Source organism: Sus scrofa, chromosome 7 (assembly GCF_000003025.6).
Source record: "Sus scrofa isolate TJ Tabasco breed Duroc chromosome 7, Sscrofa11.1, whole genome shotgun sequence".
Lineage (NCBI taxonomy): Eukaryota > Metazoa > Chordata > Mammalia > Artiodactyla > Suidae > Sus > Sus scrofa.
In genome coordinates, this window is record NC_010449.5 from 28703075 (window position 1) to 28724594 (window position 21520).

Consider the following 21520-nt stretch of genomic DNA (forward strand, 5'->3'; position numbering starts at 1 on the left):
AACAATGGCTGCTACTTAGTATCTTCATTCAGTGTTTCCTATGCTATGCCAGACAATACACATATCACTAACTCCTAGAACCGTACAGATACGAGAAGTAAGGCTCAGAAAAAGCTGAATAACTTGCCTGAATTCACACAGCTAGGAGCAAAGTGAGCATTTGAACCAAAGCCCACACCCTGCAATGTATAATCTCTACTTCACAAAAACTCAGAATAAAGTACACATGTGCCCCAAAAGAGCAGCAAGTTCAAAAGAACACTGATTATGAATGAGTGATTTTTTAAAAAAATACCTAGATCATGAGATATTCAGTATATAACAGAATCCCATATCTTACCCCCAACCCTATTATACCCATGCAGACCTGCTCATGTGCAGCTCTCATTCCAAGTAAGGTTGAAAGAAAGGCAAATCCATAACAAGTTTCACATTCTTAATTACAAAAGAAATGCTCCTCAAAGCAACAGCACAGGAGAAAGACAAGGGGGTTGGCCTAAGTGGCAAAGGTGAAAATTTAAATAATTTACAAGATATTACGTAGATGTTAAGGATCTGGGAAAGGTTGGTTAAAGAGTGGAAGAAAAAGAGGTTTAAAAAGCCAAAGGTAGAAAAAGCAAATGAATGAAAACAAAAATTACAGAATAGGAAGATAGAATTCAGTACTAAAGCATGACCATACATATGCAAAACAGAGCTGATTTTCCTTTAAAGAGCACAGTTGTGCCAGTGGCTTAATGATCTGCAGAAGTGAACTGATCCCCTGCAATAAGCAATTAGAGCAAAATTTTTCAGAATAGATTTTCAACCAAAATGTGGTTCTAGGTATTCCCGTTACAGCACAGCGGTTTAAGAACTCGATTTGTATCCACAAGGATGCGGGTTCGACCCCTGGCTTTGCTCAGTGGGTTCAAGTATCCAGCACTGTGGTGAGCTATGCAGGTTGCAGATGAGGTTCAGATCTTGTGTTGCTGTGGCTGCAGTATAGCCTGGCAGCTGCAGCTCTGATTCAACCCCTATCCCAGGAACGTCCACATGTCACACGTACAGCCCTAAAGATTTAAAAACAAAAAAACAAAAAAAAAAATTGGCTCTAAATACACTGAAAGAAGAAAACTGCTGAGAGAGTAGACTTGGAAAATTTAAAGGCATACAATAAAAATTCCAAAAAGTAGTCAGTTTTTCATTGAGGTCATTTATCAATACCTTCAAATCCTATTCATGGCTGCAAGTTATTAGGATGTTTAAAAATTACTTTTATTCTCTTCTACTCTCATCTATTTCAGAAATTATGAGAAAACCCATCAGAATCTGTGGAATTACCCCTATTCTTAAATCCTGGTTAGTGCACGTCTCTTCACTGAACAACCTAATAGGAAGGCAGAGAAGAGTAAGGAGGGCCTAGTGCCCAGCCCTTCAAGGCCATAAAGATCCCTCAGGGCTTCACTATGTTACTTACTGTCAAGCCCAACCCTGAAAAGCTGTCTTTTTTCTGGTTTTTCCTATAAGCACTTTGCCTTTGAAAAACTAAAGAATTTTAGAAACAAAATGATTATCTAAACCCTGAGCTTTGCAAAACTGTACTAACATGTTTCAAATCCTAAGTATGTTATATCATATAAACGAATATAAATTTTATCCATTAGATTAAAAAAGGCTCCAGAAAATTATGTATTCATTCTCCCTCTAATACACTAAAGATGAATGTAAGAAAAAAAACAAACAAGGCTTGAAGTGCGGGCGCATGGCGGTTAGTGAGCAGGCAGCAGGGCACTAGCGGACAGCAGTTTTATTGGTCTCTCAGCAGTGAGGCCTCCTCCTCTTGGGCGGGTGGCCCCGTGTCTGCAGCTGCGTACCTTTGGTGGTATCAGATATGCTATTTAACAAGGCACACATCATGTCTCCCTCTAAGTGGTGAGGGTTCAGTATATGTGCTGGCCTCTGAGTCTTCTTAAATTGATTCTCTAGCTCCAGAAAACCTTGATCTCCAGAGAGAATGGTGAAAGGAATTTGCTTGGGCAGTTGTTCGTCGAGACGGCCAGCCTGAGTGGAACAAGGGGCATATGTTGATACAAATCAGCATGTGAGCTTCCAGCCAAGTTTCATCTAATTCATACAGCTTGCTCCCTTACTCCCACCAAAGTACGACATAAAGATCTTGCGCATAAATGACATATACCACATTTAACCAAAGATAAAGTGCTGTGATTGCAGGATAAGCTATTTTTATGTACCACTAAGAATGGAAAAAAAAAAAAAAAAAAAAAAAAAGCCAGAAGAGTCAAAAAAGGAGGCCCCCACATCAAGGTGGAGCATGAAAAGGGCTCCACACTCCACCTAAAGGGTAAATACAAAGAGAATCTGCCATAGAGAAAAGGGAGGCCAAGTAATTGGCATGACTCAATCTTAACACTGGCTGGATGGAAAAAGAAATTATCCTGTGGTTTCAAACGCCCCAGCAGTCAACAAGTTTCAGGGTACATTCATGATATCAGTGTGACACGTAAGCCCCCAAGCAGGCAGTTTCTCCAGGTGACTGGCAGAGCCAGAAACAAATGCAAATTCCCCCCGGGCCAACAGTGATTGTTAGGGTGCCTCCCAGTCTCAGAGATGTTACAGTGTTAAAGTGTCTCTGCATCAAGCAGAGTCATCTCCACATCATTCACTCAGGAATAGCTGAGGGTCCACTATGAGTAGCTGAGACTCTGCTAGGGAACTGGAGGTGAAGCAGTAAACATTTGCTATGGGTTCCTGCCCTCCACAGTCACAAGCGGAACCTGATGCAAATGCTTTTATACCAATACAGCACTGGAAATGAATCTACGGTGTCATTTTGATTCAAGTGGAGAAAAATCCAAATGGGTCCTAGAGTCACATTAGATTCTGAATAAAACAATGACTCACATGCATACAAATGGCAAAATCAGCAGCATCTTTTCTTTTACTACAGCGAGGATGAAGGAAGAAGCATCCAATTCTGTTCAGGTAATTATAGATCTTGCAGTTGATGGGAGGCTTCCAGTTGGTGTTTCCTCCTATAATTTTTAGGAAAGGCATAAAGAAAAGTCAAAAAGGAGAAAAAGAACAGAACACTTGATACAACTGAAAATTCTGTAAGGATAAACAAATGCTAAAACAATGTTTCTAGAGGGAAAGACCAGATCAGAAGGCAGGACAAGGCAGTCCTAGCGCAGGGATCAGCAGGAAAGAAGACTCCGAGTCTGCCTAGTCATCTGAAAACTCACAGGGATGTGAAGCCGACTCAAAGTAATGTGTGTCAAACTTCCTTGAATGGCATTATTCACAAACATATCACAGCTGCTTGGTGGACACAAACAATGAACCTAAGGAAAGCTGGACTTACTAAGAGGCTGTACTGTCATCCAGGTCAGCATGTTCCCATCCCAAATCCCAAGCCTCCTCTTTATATGCTGTTTCCTGCCTAACATGACAGGCGTACCTTTGCAATATTGTGTTTTTTACATGTTGAAGGTTTGAGGCAACCCTGCACTAAGCATTTATTGGTGTCATTTTCCAAAAACATTTGCTCACTTTGTGTCACATTCTGGTAGTATCTGCAATACTGCAAAATTTTTCATCATTATTACATCTGTTATCATGATCATTGATGTTACTACTGTCATTTTCCAAAAGCATTTGCTCACTTTGCGTCATATTCTGGTAATATCTGCAATACTGCGAAATTTTTCATCATTATTATATCTGTTATCATGATTGTTGATGTTACTATTGTAACTGTTTAGATTAGAGTACATGGGGACATGAATTCGATGCCTGGCTTTGCTCAGTGGGCTGGAGATCCAGCATTGCCATGAGCTGTGTGGTGTAGGTTGCAGACGAGGCTCGGATCCCATGTTGCTATGGCTGTGGCTGTGGCTGGCAGCTGCAGCTCCGACTGGACCCCTAGCCTGGGAACTTCCATATGCCACAGATTCAGCACTAAAAAGAAAAAAATGAAATGTCAACAGAAAAATATTCTAGCAGAGTAACCATAATGCAAAGTGACAACATATCTAATTATGTTCTTATCTTCTATTCAGAAAGGTTCCAGAGTAGTCCTATTAAAGCAAATCATAACTACAGTCAATATCCGTAGTAAACCATAACGGAAAAAAATATAAAGAACGTATGTACACACACACGTATATGTATAAGCGAATCACTTTGCTATACAGCAGAAATTAACATAACACTGTAAATCAACTATACATCAATTAAAAAAAAAAAAAAGGAAATCATATTCTAAGGGGAAAAGAGGGGAGGTTATCTCTAATGCTTCCCTTATTAACCATACCTTGAAAGCCCCAAATAAAGGTTCCTTGGTTAAGATGCCCTGGTAGATGACCAAAAAAGTTGGACCAGTTATCAAAGTCTACAAAGACGATGTGAGTCATGGTTCGCAGGTAATCCAAATCTGGAAGCTCAACATCTTCTTCACCTGAGAAGAGAGAACCACTGGTATGAGTTTGATAAGAATCAGCTAAAAACATCTGCCAGCTTAATATTAACCTTGCATGTTATTTATTTCTAGCTAAATTATTTCGAGAAATCCAAGTATGTACATGACATAGTATATTTATATCAGCTAAAAATATTTTGAATATTTCAAAAATGATTATCCTTTCTACAAATAAGTGGCAATGGTCCTAAGGCTTTCTTTGAAAGTCATTTTTAAAAACATTAGTGTACTGGGAGATATAGAAGATCAAGTTTTAAAGCTAAATAATTAAAAATTTGCTCCATCCATCCAAATAAAATTTCAAAGTTACCTGCTAAGAACTTTCTCCCCTGAGAGTATGTCTTCCTTTCCTAATCTGGACTCATTCATAGCATCCTCCAGCTCTGTGCTCACACACCCAGTGGGAGCAGTGTGGAGCACCTCCCACCACAGATGCGCTTCCTGGGTCCCTTCCAGGGCTTTCGCCCTCCACCATCCCTACCTCTTTTCCTCCCCCTTCTCCCTTCTTTCTTAGCTCTTCACCTTGACAAGGCCTTAAGTTTCTAGTGGTAGCAAATCAATCTCTAAATGTTTAAATTATGTTATGAATGCCTAGTTTCTACTCCACCTAATAGGGGCCGCTCAAATACACTCCCACCATCCCTCACATTTCCAAACCGCCCAGCTTATCTCTTCTTAAAATACTCAGTAAGTGTAGATTTAGGTACTACAATGACCTCCTACCAACAGACCATCACAAATTCCCCAAAATGGAGTTCCCTTTGTGGCTCAGCGGAAATGAATCTAACTAGTAACTATGAGGATGCAGGTTCAATCCCTGGCCTCACTCAGTGTAAGTATCCACCGTTGCCCTGAGTTGAGGTGTAGGTCACAGATGCAGCTCAGATCTGGTGTGGCTGTGGCTGTGGCGTAGGCCGGCTACAGCTCCCATTTGATCCCTAGCCTAGGAACTTCCATATGCTGTGGGTGTGGCCCTAAAAAGACCAAAAAAAAAAAAAAAAAAAAAATCCCCACAAGTAATCGGAAGAGCAAAAGAAAAACAAGAGAACATAAAACAGCATGACCACTGTTTCACAGAATGGGTCTGTGGTAGGTCATTTAATCCCTTCTCACACAAAACAGGCTGTGACCAAAGGTGATGCTGAGCCCCACATATGCTACAGAGCAAGCCTATGAAAGTTCCGTAGGTCATAAACATTTTATTAGCCAAAAATTTCATATATCTTCATTTTTTCACTCTATTATCATGTAACTTTTGAAGAGTTAATATTTATTTAAAAGTATATATACTTAAAATTATACTCTGAAGAAAATAATTCTATTTCTAAACAAAATGAAGACACTGCACTCTTCTAGACTTCCTTAATCTTATCACAGAAAAAGAAAAGTCTAGAGTGGGCACAAACAAGGACAGCCATACCTCAGTGTTCTCCTCTAAACTCTTCTCTTTTTTGGCCGCACCCATGGCACATAATAGTTCCCAGGACAGGGATGGAACCCTAGTCACAGCAGTGACAACTACGAGTCCCCAGCCACTAGGCCACCAGGGAAACTCCCTACAACTCTAACTCTAAATTCTATTTTAACTATAAGTAAAAGTCCTGCGCCCAAAAAAAAAAAAAAAAAAAAATTTACAATCTTAAAGTGACCTTTAAGTTTTCTCACACTTGCAGAATAATGCCAAAACAGAAACAAAAATAATTCGCTTCATTATCTTTTCACTGAACCTAAATCTAAATGACGGTAATATGGAGAAGTTTCAAATCTGACTTTCACAAAGACCATGTATTTCCCTCATCTTTCAAAATTCCATGCTTTTTGGAAAAGATAATGTTAACAGATATTCCTGTCCTGCTGAGTTTAGGGAGTGACTGAACCAAGGGGCAGGAATACAGCCCCTACCAAGTACATCGCTGACCACTGTGTCATCCCTCTCAGCTTTCACAGAAAAGACACCCACTGCCCGCGAACTTCCATGCCCACCCGTGAAATAGCACAGCATCAGAGCTGCCCAGCCGTACCCACGCTCTGGCAGCTGAGGTCCTTCTCCACCCCCTTCTCCGGGTCTGGGGTCATGGGACAGCTCGCTGCCTGTCTAGGCTTCCCCTCAGCTCGGGAGGAGCTGGTAGCTGTGGAGGGCGGGCCCGCTCGGGTGGCGCTGGGCTGCTGCAGGAAGCAGTGTTTCCAGTGGAAGTGCTGCTGGGCTCTGTCCGGGTCCTGGAAGGTTTTGGTGCAGGTGCCGCACTTGACTGTGAAGGGCGCCGCCCCGTCGGCAGACCTGCACTCTCCGTGCGCCAGACCCACGTGCGCAAGCAAGTCGGCGGCACTCTGCGCGGTGGCCGAGCAGGAGCTGCATCGGAACCAGAGTCTGCCTGTGGCCAGCAGGGCCTGGAGGCACCTGCCATGATCCTCCCTGCGGTTGACTCTGCAGACGTAGCTCTCACGGCAGCCGCACGTTAGCAGGGGGCTGGTCTCTGTTACTGGAAAGTCACTCTCAGTTTTAATGGAATTTTCCTTTTTCTCTGACACAAACACATAATCTAGGCTGTGGTGCTCCTTATAGTGACTCAAAAACGCTTCCTCCACATTGAAGGTCAGGTCGCAAAGCCCACAGAAGTACTTAAGCTTCATCTCGCCATCATGCTCATCTTGGCAATGTCGGGATAGCGTCTCCACCTTGTGAAACGTCTTCCTGCAGTGGGCACAGCTGTATCTGTGAAACTGGTGACTTGCCAGAGACGTGCAGTGCTGTTGGACACATTCCTGGGAGTCGAACATATCTTCACAAATTCGGCACTGCCACCTACCCTTTGGAGGGCTGCTGGCCGGGGAATGATCAATAACACTGACAGCTGAAGGACACTCCGCAGTCACGTCACTCGCCACGGTTGCAGAAGATGACGGCCGGGCTTTACCCTCCAGCTCATCCGTCTCATAAAAATACCTGTGTCCCCTGTGGAACTCAGTCACGTGGGCCATTATAGTCTCCTTCCTGCTCAGCTCCTTTCTGCACATCCGACACCAGAACAGAAAGTTATTTAAGTGCGCCCCTCCATGAATTCGGCTCATATGTAAACGGATGACCCCCAAGTCCTCGCACACCTTCCCACAGACCACGCACTTGTAACACATGGTGTTTGCAGCGAACACGTGCTTTTCTACTGCATCTTCACTAGCAAACTGCTGACGGCATTCACAAAACCAGGTTTTAACAACTGCTTTTTCCTTCTGAACAAAAACCACAGCTCCATGGCTTTCATCTCCTAAGTTCATCTTCTTTTTTGGAATGGTGCTGCAATCTTGGGAGCCAGATTCTCGAACAGACAGATTTCTTTTCAATGATGAAAACTCTGACTGATCTTGCAAAAGGTGCAAGTCAGAAGGAGGTCTGTTCCTTTCACTGCTGTGGCAGTAAAGTAAGACTGACTCTTCCATTGAGTTAATGGCTCGAACTTTGTGTCCTGAAGTCTGCCTATGAGTCTGGGTGCTGGCTTCATCCACAAAGACATGGCTGCAAAGTGGACAATACCCTCTTAATTTGAATTTCTCTGCCACCTGAGCAATGCTCTTCTCAGCAACAGCTACGGGACCAGCATTTCGACAACGAACTCTACATTGGATAAAAAAAATAAATAAATTTTAAGTATTTTCTGAATGAAATACCTCTGCTTTTTATCACAGAATTATAAACAATGTATACTTAAGCACTAAAAATTACTTTTCATTAAAATGCAGATGACAGAATAATATTCCATCATCTCAAAATACCTGAACATTACCTACATGTTGTGTATCCACATGCCAAAGGATAAAACTAGAATGAAAAGATTAAAAAAAATTCAGCGTTCCCATTGTAGCTCAGTGGTAATGAACCCAACTAGTATCCATGAGGGTGCGGGTTTGATCCCTGGTCTGGCTCAGTGGGTTAAGGATCTGGCATTGCTGTGATCTGAGGTGTAGGCGGCAGACAGGCTCGGATCCCATGTTGCTGTGGCTGTGGTGCAGCCTGCAGCTGCAGCTCCAATTTGACCCCTAGCCCAAGAATCTCCATATGTCATGAGTACAGCCCTAAATTAAAAATAAATAATTTTTTTAAAAGATTAAAAAATTCAGATAAACTTCAGAAACCTGAAATCAACATCAAACGCACTGACAGGAACCTTATGAGACAAGCAAATAATTAACTTCTCTATGTTTGGAGGAACACTATGTAAGATACTCAACAAGCTGGCTACTTTTATACTAAAGAACCAAGCTCAATCAAGATTACACACCATTCCTAACATTTACTCAAAGTAAGTCAACTTCTCTAGAAGAAAAGAAATTAGAACAACTGCGCTTCAACTGTCTTCCCCTCACTAAACTCCAGAGAACAGACATACTACCATGGTATATTTGTAATATATCTTAAAAGTGGGAAATTTTACAAAGTATGGTTTCTAATTATAGTGGAATTAAATTGGAAACAAGAAATAATAATAAAAATCCTTAAATATTTGGAAATTAAATCCCTACATCTTTATAAGTGAAATAACACTTTTCTAATAAATCTATGGGTCGAAGAAACCAAAAGATAAAAGGTAAAACATTTTTAACTGAGTAAAAATGAAAATAATTTATCAAAATCTGAGGGATGCAGGTAAAGCAATGCTTAGAGGGAAATTCATGTTTATTTAGAAAAAGAAGGTCCAAAGTCAATCTAAGCCTCTACTTTAAGAAGCTAGAAAAATAAGCAAATTAAACTTAAGGTTTAAAGAGCAGAACTCAACAAAATAAAAAATGGGCAGACAGAGAGAAGCATCAAAATCAAATGCTTGGGAATTCTTGCTGTGGCAAGGCAGAAATTAATCCTACTAGTATCCATGAGGATGCAGGTTCGATCCCTGGCCTCGCTCAGTGGGTTGGGGATCTGCCAACGTTGCCATGAGCTGTGGTGTGGGTCACAGATGTAGCTCGGATCCCAAGGTGTTATGGCTGTGATGTAGGCTGGCAGCTCTGTTTCAAACCAAAGGTGTTGTGGCTGTGATGTAGGCTGGTAGCTCTGTTTCAACCCTTAGCCTGGGAACTTGTACATACCGTGGGTGTGGCCCTAAGAATCAAAAAAAAAAAAAAAAAAAAAAAAAATCAAATGCCGTTTTTCTAAAAACCCCATTAAAACTTGAGATAGATTATAGAAATAAATATACAAGCTAAAAAAATTTTTTAAGCTAATTTTTTTTTTTTTTTTTTTTTTGTCTTTTGTCTTTTTGTTGTTGTTGCTATTTCTTGGGCCGCTCCCGCGGCATATGGAGGTTCCCAGGCTAGGGGTCGAATCGGAGCTGTAGCCACCAGCCTACGCCAGAGCCACAGCAACGCGGGATCCGAGCCACGTCTGCAACCTACACCACAGCTCACGGCAACACCGGATCGTTAACCCACTGAGCAAGGGCAGGGACCGAACCCGCAACCTCATGGTTCCTAGTCGGATTCGTTAACCACTGCGCCACGACGGGAACTCCTAAGCTAAATTTTTTAAAATTGAAGAAATAAAATAAATTTCTGAGGCAAGAATAAGCAACTGTTGGAGTTCCTGTTGTGGTGCAGTGGAAACAAGCCTGACTAGGAACCATTAGGTTGTGGGATCAATCCCTGGCCTCACTCAGTGGGTTAAGGATCTGTTGTTGCTGTGGCTGTGGTATAGGCCAGCAGCTGTAGCTCCGATTAGACCCCAGCTTAGGAACCTCTATATGCCACAAGTGCGGCCCTAAAAAGCAAAAAAAAAAAAAGAATAAGCAAACGTTTCTCAGACTGGACAGAGAAAGCATAACTATAAAAGTAAAAAAACAATTATATTTAATGAGATTTAAAGCTTCTGCTTATCAAAAGATGTAATTAACAACATATATTAAGAACTCCAACCCACTAAAGGCAAACAATCCAATTTTTAAAATCAGCAAAAGACCTAAATAGACATTTCCAAACAAAGACAAATGAATAGCCCATAAGCAAGTGCATGAAAAATCAGTGAATGTCACTGTTTATCAGGGAAATCCACAATGAGACACTCAAAAGAATAACTAAAATGAAAAAAGACTGGCAACCGGAATCCCCGGCAAGGATGCACAGGATCTGTTTCTCTCAGACCTTGCCAATAGGAAGGTACTCCATACAAACACTTTGGAAAAATGTCTAGTAATTTCTTATAAAACTAAATAGACACCTACTCTTTGATCCAGCAATTCCACTCCTAGATATTCACCTAAGAGAAATGAAAATGTGTCTATAAAAAGACCTGTGGCTTTATTCATAATAAACATGAGAATGAATAAACTGTGCTACAGAATACTACTCAAATACAAAGGAACAATGCACTGAACAATATGGATGAACCTCACAGATATTATGACAAATAGATAAGTGCATATTATACTAAATCCATTTAAATAAAGTTCTAGGGAGTTCCCATCATGGCACAGCAGAAATGAATCAGACTAGAACCATGAGGTTTTGGGTTAGATCCCTGGCCTTGCTCAGTGGGTTAAGGATCTGGGGTTGCCATGAGTTGTGGTGTAGGTCGCAGATGTGGCTGGGATCTGGCGTAAGCCAGCAGCTATAGCTCCAATTTGACCCCCTAGCCTGGGAACCTCCATATGCCGCAAGTGTAGGCCTAAAAAGCAAAATAAATAAATTAATTAATTAAATTAAAAATTTTTAAAAAATTAAATAAAGTTCTAAAAACCAATGTAAGGTGGAAAAAAGATCTGAATAGACTGGGTGTGAGGGTGGGAAATGACTGGGAAGGGACACAATAGATAAAAGGGTTAACAGAAGAATCCAGTTGTCAAAATCATAAAGGTTAAGATCTATATACTTTAACAGAGCGAAACTGTATCTCAAAAACAAAGAACTTTAAAACACAACTAAGGTCGGTAAATAGCATACAGATATAAAATAAGAATGGCAGTGTTCATTATAATTAAAGCTGGGAACGTGGGTAAGCTGAGGTTCATTATACTATTCTGTTGAATTTCATACAGTTGAAATTTTCCACGAAAAAAATTCAGAATAAAAATAAAAGGCAGAACCAGGATTTGAACTCATGAATTATAAGTTAGAACCAGAACTGTTAACATCAGTAACTATGCTGAGTATATACAGTTACTACATTCAAAGAACATATTTTACTTAAAGGTTTGTGAAAATAACTGTTCTACTTAAACAAATGTAACCATATCACTTAGTAGATAGAAACTTTTAATGTATTTTAAAGAAATAACAGGAAAAAAAAATACCTAGGAGACAGAGCATGTAAATGCAAAGTAAAGAATTTGGATTACGATTTCAACAAACCAAATGTAAAATTTCATAATCGACTAGGCATTTGATGACATTAAAAAACTACTAGAATTTTAAGGTATGATTAATGGGATTAGAGTCATTTTTCTTTACAAAGAGTCCCCTCTATATATATACAATATGTATTATATATACATACACAAATAATATGCCAAGATTTGCTTCAAAATAAGAACTTGCAGGGGTAAGAAGATAAATGAAACACACAACTGTTACGTGTTGGTAACTATTGAACCTGGTGAAAGGTACACTGGGGTTCATTATACCATTCTCTTTACTTTTATATATGGCTTGATAATTTCCATTGTAAAGACAAAAAAATCATACCCAATGATTTAATAAATTCGGCCTTTCATTAAAATTTGATTTGCCTCCTTTGTGATACTCTCTATTCTGGCTGACTCAAAGCCAAGGTTCTATTTTAACCCTCTCCTCCCCTATGCACACCCCTCAACAAAACACAGAAAATAAATGCACAACTCAGAGGAGTGTTAGCTTGTTTCACATTCACAGCAACACCAACATATCCACTTCTCCTTCAACTCTCACTTCTCTCATGCTAAATTTGGTAAGTTTCCAGGCGAATATACATTCTCTTTTTATTTATTTTATTTATTCATTTATTTATTCCATGTCCATGGCATGTGAAAGTTCCCAGGCCAGGGATTAAACCCGAGCCACAGCAGTAACAACACTGGGTCATTAGCCCACTGAGCCACCAGGGAACTCCTACATGTTCATTTTAGAAAAAGAAAAACAGGGAATAGAAAAGTCTTTGCTGAATCCTGCTGGCAAAGAGCTTCTTGGGCGGGACTCTCACAGCCCAAGGCTGGACCTGTACAAACCTGAAATGGGCAGTGAGCTCCATGTGGGAACGCAGTGTCTGGTGGCAGGCCACACACTTAACTTGAAATGGAACATCTTTGCACAGAGAGATCAAAAGTTTCTTTGCAAAAGATGGAAATGATATTGGATGTGCAATTCCCTTGTCATCTGAAAGACAAAATGAACTATAACTTGCAAAGATTTGAGTAGTGACCCAGACTTCCTCCCCTTTGCCCTTCTCAATATCTGTTGTACTAAGAGAAGACAGTTATTTTAGTGATTAAAAAAAAAATCTAAGAGAAGTCATTTTCTAGCCTCAGTTAAGTGCAAAGGATGCTGAACTCATGCTCAAATTAAAATTTGAATCTCAAAGGCAAAGAGACACCCAACTTCCCAGATGTCACAAATATACAAAAACATTACCCTGGAGAAATGTTTCCTTCCCAAGTTTCTCTTCACTCAAAGTTTTACTCTGAGGTACACAGAAATGCTGATAATCTTTTTTGAAAAATAAAAACTGAGATAAAACTCTTTCACCTTCATGGCTGAAACTAATGTGAAGGTAAGTTACCTCAAGAATTATCTGAGAAGTATGGTAATTCACCAAAAGTAAAGTAGTTTAATAATTTTCAGCAGAAGAGAGCATTAACATACCACCCAGTTTAAAATTCTGATGGAAATGATTCTTTCCAGACATATGCTTCAAACACTCATCCTTGCTGCTAAAAAGAAGGAAGCAATTTGGACACGCAAAACACTGAATAATCTGAGGAAGGAGGTTGTTTTTATGTCCATCATCTGCAGCTTCCTAAAATATAAGGCAAAGCTGTATTATAGACAACTAAAATCAATATTCATAAATCAACTTTTAAGATTTCCTATTTATTATTTATTTGGAATATTTTGTATCAGTCTTTAACATGAAAATTTTCTTCCCTGAGTGTGAACTACACAATTTTTCTTTATCATAAATGAGATAAAATTTCATAAATGAAAATTTAATTTTTGCTTAAAAACAAATTATTACCATCTTTCTTTGACAATAAACGTAGTTATACTTGCTTTCTATACATTTTTTTATCTACACATCCATATGCAATATTACATAAATGCATACGTTTTCACAACACATATACGTTTTCTTAGGTTTTGTTACTCTTCTCTGCACTATGAAGTACGTTTACAAATATGTATTCTTCTGTAAATTTCTTCATGCTTTTAATCATTTACAAAAATACAGAAATAGATACAAGGAACTGCCATTGTTTCATAACATACTGTCATCTTACAGATTCTTCTGCCTCTTGGTCTTCTTATTCCCCAATACCCAATGGAAATCCCTAAAAAATCAACTGGTGTAGTTCTCATTTATCCATCTTAATGGTTCAAACTACTCCATGGTGTGTATCTTCTAAGATTTAATCAACTATTCATTTCCAGACTTTTTTTTTTTGGCCACTATAAACAATGATTTTGTAAATAATGTTGAATACACATCCTTATTTATAGGTGCTTTTCTCTCATTATCAGGAGTGGCTCTACTGGGTTAAAAGGTTTATTAATTGAATATTAAAAGGTACCATATAATTGCTTTTCAAAAAGGCTCTACCAATTCAGGTATCTCCTAGCACTGAGTGAGCCTGGCATGATAGCTGTTATAGGTATTTTCATGTTTGCAGTCTAACAGATGTGAAACTCAGTGTTACTTTAATTTGCATTTCCTGTCTACCAGTGAGTTTGAGCATATACTCATACAATTCTGTGGCTGTTCCATATTCTGTGGTTTGTTTATTCCATATTCTTTAGCCTTATGTTTCGGTTGTTTTTGTTTTCTCCCCCTCTGGTCAACCTGTATCCATTCTTTGCTATCAAAACTAACTCGGTTTCATTCTCCATTTTCCAAATTTTTTTCACCAAAAGCTGTCAATGTTATTATATACAGTCATCTTAAATTCTGATATAGTCAAACAGCTATACTCTGTCTAGTGTGTAGGTTTCCAAACTTGGTTAAGAGCCTCCTCTGTCCTAAAATTGGAAATATACATTTTTTTTCTTTTTTGATCAAATCATGGCATATTAAAGTTCCTGAGCCAGAGATCAAATTCAATCAGCAGCTGAGACCTACACCACAGCTGCGGCAATGCTGGATCCTTAACCCACTATGCCACAGTGGGAACTTCTGGAAATATTTTGTGTGTATTTATACGTGTATGTGTATGTGTGCATGCTTGTATATAAATATAATTTAACTTCTTCGTAATGATCTTTAGACAAATGGCCTTAAAAGTTGTATTGTGTCTTGTAAACTTCCTATCATTAACATTAAGGGTATCAAATAATGTGTGTGGTTGCTTATGAGATGCACCAGGAGGAGGAAGAGGCCATTACATTTACATTTATATTCAGCACATGTCATGTACCACACTAGCATTCAAGTGTTTTTCCACTTAATTCTTACAATAACCCATGAAGAACTATTTACAAATGAGAAAACTGAAGTTTAGATAATGCAACAAAATCACCACTCCCCTTCTAGTTGTAACCTCAGGCAGAAGAGACAAGGCTACCATTCACACCCAGTTTCATATCTTTGGTGGTAAATCCTATGCTCTTTCCACTACGGTTCACCCCATTTTATTTTGGTGAGTGCCATGCAAAACATTACAGTTGGCAAGCTATTTTGCGTTTGAATTAGAAGGCTCCAAATAAGAGCTCTGAAAGCATTCACTAGCCGCCAATTTATACAAATGTTCCCTACTTGAAGAACTCTAAGGATATGAGCTTTAAGTCAATTGTGAGTTATAAATGGATTCAAATTAAGCTTCTTCAAATTGTTTGCTCAGGAGTTCCCCATCGTGGCTCAGTGCTCAACAAACCTGACTAGGAACCATGAGGTTGTGAGTTCAATCCCTGGCCTCACTCAGTGGGTTAAGGATCTGGTGTTGCTGTGGCTGTGGTGTAGGCCAGCAGTTACAACTCCGATGTGACCCCTAGCCTGGGAACCTCCATATGTCGTGGGAGTGGCCCTAAAAAGCAAAAAAAAAATAAATAAATAAATTTTAAAAAATAAATTATTTGCTCAATAAAACAAAGCTGTGATTCTACATTAAATTTTATTGACATATACTTATTGTACAAGTATAGCATATTTGAAAATATCTTCTACAAATTGGGAAAAGGGATGGGAAATAGGATGTCTGGTAAGTTAAAGTACTCAATACTTTAATTTTTGCTATTAAATTTCAAGCTATATTAAATTAAAATGTATCATATAAATTTGTGTATATAAAAATGCAGAACCACAGTAAGATACCACTCCACTGATACCCACTAGGATGGCTATTTTAAAATACAGATATTAAGTGTTGGCAAGAATATGAGGAAATCGGAACCCACACAATTTTTGGCGGGAAGATAAAATGATACACTGTGTTGGATAAACAATTTGGTGGATCTTCAAAAACTTAAAACATAATGACTACATGACCCAACAATTTGAGAAGTGAAAACATATGACCACACAAAGACTTGTACATTTGTTTATAGGAACTGAATTATTTACAACAGTCAAAAAGTGGAAACAGGAGTTCCCATGGTGGCTCCCACAAACCCTAGTAGCCATGAGGACTGGGGTTCGATCCCTGACCTCGATCAATGGGTTAAGGATCCTGTGTTGCCGTGAGCTGTGGTGCAGATCACAGACAAGGCTCAGATCCCACGTTGCTGTGGCTGTGGTGTAGGCTGGTGCCTCTGACTGGACCTTAGCCTGGGAACCTCCATATGCCATGGGTGTGGCCCTAAAAAGACCAAAAAAAAAAAGTGGAAACAATCCAAGTGTCCATCAACTGAACTGATAAAAAGTGGCATATGTCCATATAATGGAATATTACTTGGTAATAAAAAGGATGCTACAACATGGATAAGCATTGAAAACGTTATGGTAAGTGAAAGAATCTTGTCACAAAAGACCATATATTGTAGGACTCTATTTAAATGAAATGTCCAGAAAAGGCAAAACTGAAGAAAGTAGTTTACTGGGTGCCCAGGGCTGGGGAGGATAGACTAACAAGAGGAAAAGTCCCCTTTGATGACAGAATGAGAGCAAGAAGTGCAATGTCTATTGGCCCACAAGCAACACCGAGGCACACAGGGGCTGACAATATGTCTTCTGCCACCCCACCAGTACCAAGAGTGAGAGAAGCGGGAAGCCACCCGGTGACACACCCACTGGATAGCTTTAATATCAAGAAACACCTGCAACTCAAAGTGTGGCCCAAAGACCAGCAGCACTGCCATCACCTAGAAACCTAAATCTCAAATCCAAAGCCCCACATCAGATCTACTGAGTCAGAACCTGCATTTCCACAAGATTTCCAAGAAACTCCCATGCACATTAATGTCTGAGAGGCCCTAGTATAGACAGAAGAAATTGGAGATAAAAAGAAACAAGGACGAAGCGAGACAAATAATGCAAACTGTGGACAGTTCCACACTCTTTCAGTGAAGGACGTCATCTTCATGGAACAGAATTCATAGGGATACAATCTTCTAGAGACCTCTTCTGGCTGATTTAGATACCTAACTGCAGCCGACTGCACACTGGTTCCTTCCGAGTCCTTGAGTCAGACACTCCAAAGAATAAGCAATGAGGAGCTTTTGTTGTAAGGCCAGAAGTGCCTTATGCCAAATTATATTTTCTCTCAACAATCCTGTATGTAAGTACAACAATTCCACTTTAGAGATGAACTACTACTAAGCTCACAGATATTCTGCAACTATGTGAAAATACAGAGCTAAAAGAAGTGACAGAGGAATCCAGGCCTGTCTGATACCAAAACCTTTGCAATCATTGCTTCCCAGAAGGCTGAATATCACAGACTTACTTCCTGGAGAGACAGCAAAAGGGAAGGCAAAAAAGCATGGAATAAGTGATTCCCCAAAAAAAGGGAAACAAATTAATAAATTTGGGGAAATACAATTCAAATGAGTATTAACTAATTTTAAGGTTAAGATACCTACTCAGATTTACTACAGAAAAGAGATACCTGTGCTTACAGCATGGACTAGAGAAACATGTCCTGACAGAGCTCTAGTTCTGAAAAAGGCAGAGTATTGATGACCTACTACAAACACTAAAAACTATGGAACATAGTCATACCCTTTTCCTTTCTCTCCCCAAACCAGTGTTATGGCAACAGACAGCCCTATCATTTCTTTCTTCAGCTTGTAGCTTTCTTCCTTGTAGCTTCACTTTAAGGTTTTAATCCTAAATGCTGCTACCTAAGTAAGCCGTTTTCTCATCTCAAAGCTAAATTACTGCAAAAGTCACCCAACTGGTCTCTTTGCCCACATCTTTGAATCTACCCTGAATACTGAGACTCTTCTAATACCACTCAATCTCTTTGGTGTCCCCCCAAAAAAGGAGAAGGAATTTGGTTCTAGAATTTAAGGTCCCTCCAGCTCTGAAGACAGAAGCATTATTTTCATGTCACACCCTATGATAAAAATCCTGCCAATATCAGTTTAAAATCTTGTGCCTATATAGTCAAGTTACTACTTGTGTTGGGAGTCTCCGAGACCACTCCCAGGTCCGATGGTTGGTAGGAGGCACAGGACGTGGTGTTCACTAAAGTATTACAGTGAAAGGACACAAAGCAAAACCAGCGAAGTGCAGAGGAAAGCAGGTGTGAGACCCCAAGGCTCCTCTCCCAGGAGAGACTCACAAGGCACACTTAGCAATGAACTGTGACAACATACATGAACACCTTAGAGACTCACGGCCCAGGAGACTGGGGCACAGCTGCCTAATGCCAGACTCTCACATGGAAAGCAGGTATTCAGGACAGACCATGCTGTTTGCACCAACCATTTAGGCTCAATGAGCCACTCATACCAGAGTGGTAGGAATCTGCCAAAATCCAAGCTCCCAGACACCAGCCAAGTGCCAATCCTGCAAGCAAGTCAGTCTCAGGACACAAGCCTCACGGCTGCTGTGCTAACAGTTCTCTGCATACCACCTAGTCCACTATTCTGTTTAGGCCCATGTGCAGCCCCCCTGGAGGCACATCACTTGAGCTTTCTATGTACCCCAATCCAATCCCTAAGGACCTCTTTCCTCTGCAGTGCTTTGTCAATTGCCCTGCTACCTCTCTCCCCTTCCTCTGAACTCCTATCTCACCGTGTGATGTACCATTGAGGCGTAAGCATTCCCAGAGTTCACTGATTCCTCTTGGATCAAGTGACTGTCAGTCACTGCCCCAAACTGATGACTGAGTATATAACAAACTGCGTCAGGGTGCATGTCTACCCTGGCAAGGACTGCCAGCGCCAGAGCAGGGGTAAAGTCCACTGCAGAACTCAACCAGAGACACTTGCGAGCACAAGGTTTCATTCTCTGTGTGAACCTGTACAGAATCCAAGTCATTACCCACAGTTCTTCTCTAGTGTAGGTCCAGCTATTAGCAAATTCTGAAAATACAATTTAAAGAAAAACCCTACTACTCTCTGGACATTATCATTTTACTATTTTCAAAACCTATCAATACGGATCTTCTCATAGGTTTTTAGCCACAAGGGTATTTAATGTTACTGTTTTTAATAACAGAAAAAGTTAAACAATTAATTATCTAATAAGAAATGAAATCAACTATAATATTCGTGCAGTAAAATGCCATTCATTGATTTAAAATGTATGTACCGATTCAACAAATAAACATTTATGTTTCCGACAGTGCCTTTCTAAATTACAAAACAATTTAGATACTTTATTCTATGTAAAAATATTTACATATGGAGAAATAGCAGAAACACATATACAAAAATCTTAACAGTGGTTATCTGTAAGTTAGATTCAGAGGGATTTCTTATTTTATGTTAGTATTTTTTAAATTTTCCACAGTAAATATATTGCACAATTAACATTTTGTAGTGTTAATAAATCACTAAAAATCTCTAATATCAAATATAGTAAACACTCATTACAGAGTTAGTACACGAATTCGTTAATACCAAGAATCAACTTCACGTCCCTGCGATTTAACACTTAAGGCAAGTTACACAACACAGCCTTTTAAATACCAGATCTATTTCTTAATACTAGCATTAATAAAGGAATTGTTATTTACTACATGACTCCAACATTTCAACTAGCAGTGAACCGCAGTGCACTTAAGAATAACATTTGGGGAGTTCCCATCGTGGCGCAGTGGTTAATGAATCTGACTAGGAACCATGAGGTTGCAGGTTCAATCCCTAGCCTTGCTCAGTGGGTTAACGATCCTGCATTGCCGTGTGCAGATGCAACTCGGATCTGGTGTTATTGTGGCTCTGGTGTAGGCTGGCGGCTACAGCTCCGATTGGATCCCTAGCCTAGGAACCTCCATATGCCGCGGGAGTGACCCAAAAAAAGCAAAAAGACAAAACAAAAACAAAAACAAAAAACAATGTTCTAATTATCATGTGACTAACTCACAGAACATCTTGAACAAAGTAAGTTAATTTCATTGAGCAATTCCCTAAAAGGAAGGGTTTCTGTGATAATCTTTAGGATTGCTGGCTTTTGGCTATCAGGCTGACCCACCCAAGGTAATCTATTGTTCCAAATCATTTCATTCTCCACAATCACAATTTGGATCTTTATGTGCATCACTTTTGAATGCAAGCTTAAGAGCAACAAGAAAACACCTATATTCCACTCCACAGTTCTCTAGAAAAATGTCTACTCTTAATCTAGAATATGTTCTTACCTTAGCAAAAAGGTGATCCCTATATTGCTGTTGAGTAACAAAATGTTTATAACACACTACACAAGCAAAGGAACTGACGGAAGGCCCACGGAGTGTAATTGTTGGATCACATGGAGAGTGATCAAACCTGCTCAGCAAAAGAGAGGTAACATTAGAAAATCTGACATTCTTTCTTTCTTTTTTTTTTTTTGTCTTTTTACCATTTCTTGGGCCACTCCCACGGCATATGGAGGTTCCCAGGCTAGGGGTCGAATCTGAGCCGTAGCCACCAGCCTACACGACAGCCACAGCAACGCAGGATCCGAGCCGTGTCTGCGACCTACACCACAGCTCATGGCAACACCGGATCCTTAACCCACTGAGCAAGGCCAGGGATTGAACCCACAACCTCATGGTCTCTAGTTGGATTCGTTAACCACTGCGCCACGACGGGAACTCCCTTGAAAATCTGACATTCAAGGGGCAGACCTATGTTGTTTCATTTGTTAAGCTATGCGCACAACACATACATTCAAACTTTACAGTTTTTCTATTGAACTGTTAAATAATATTCTTCATATTCAAGAAATATCAAGCGGCTCCCCCATGCCATGCAATCTCTTCAACAGTAAACAACAACTTAAGATTTCATAAAAGTATTCAAGACCCATTTACCATGTCTTGCCAAACTGGTAAACTTCCAGTCTGAAAACTATAGAGCCATCATCTTTCTTCTTGCCTTATTTATCATAAATTGACACATAATTTTAAATGAAGAACTGGATAATACTCTCATGTCAAGGAGTTCCTGTGGTGGCTCAGTGGTAATGAACCCCACTAGGATCCATGAGGTCACGGGTTCAATCCCTGGCCTTGCTCAGTGGGTTAAGGATCTGACGTTGCCGTGAGTTGTGGTATAGGTCATAGATGCAGCTCGGATCTGGTTTTGCTGGATCTGGTTTTGCTGCGGCCAGCACCTGCAGCTCAGAATCGACCCCTAGCCTGGGAACTTCCATATGCCATGGGTGCGACCCTAAAAAGCAAATCATCGTCTCATATCAAGATTTCTGGTACACACTTATTTCATAAAAATGGCTTTTAATCCTTTCAATAGTATTTTAACCATCTGACAAATGTGTGTCATTTAAAACTATCT

At 39.8% G+C, this 21520-nt stretch overlaps 1 protein-coding gene across 5 annotated transcripts in view; it reads right to left on the bottom strand.

The window, feature by feature from the left end:
- Nucleotides 1–21520, bottom strand: part of ZNF451 (zinc finger protein 451) — an 83206-nt gene that overhangs the window by 20791 nt on the left and 40895 nt on the right. For 4 of the 5 annotated variants that reach the window (XM_001924600.5, XM_021098564.1, XM_021098561.1 and 1 more), the window contains 7 exons: nt 20386–20512; nt 13295–13448; nt 12661–12808; nt 6502–8090; nt 4316–4459; nt 2905–3035; nt 1857–2043 (listed from right to left, as the gene is read on the bottom strand). In XM_001924600.5, coding sequence (XP_001924635.1) covers nt 1857–2043; nt 2905–3035; nt 4316–4459; nt 6502–8090; nt 12661–12808; nt 13295–13448; nt 20386–20512 — 2480 coding nt within the window. Of the gene's footprint in view, nt 1–1856; nt 2044–2904; nt 3036–4315; nt 4460–6501; nt 8091–12660; nt 12809–13294; nt 13449–20385; nt 20513–21520 lie in introns of those variants that run through there. The other variant, XR_002345645.1, reaches the window with a different exon arrangement.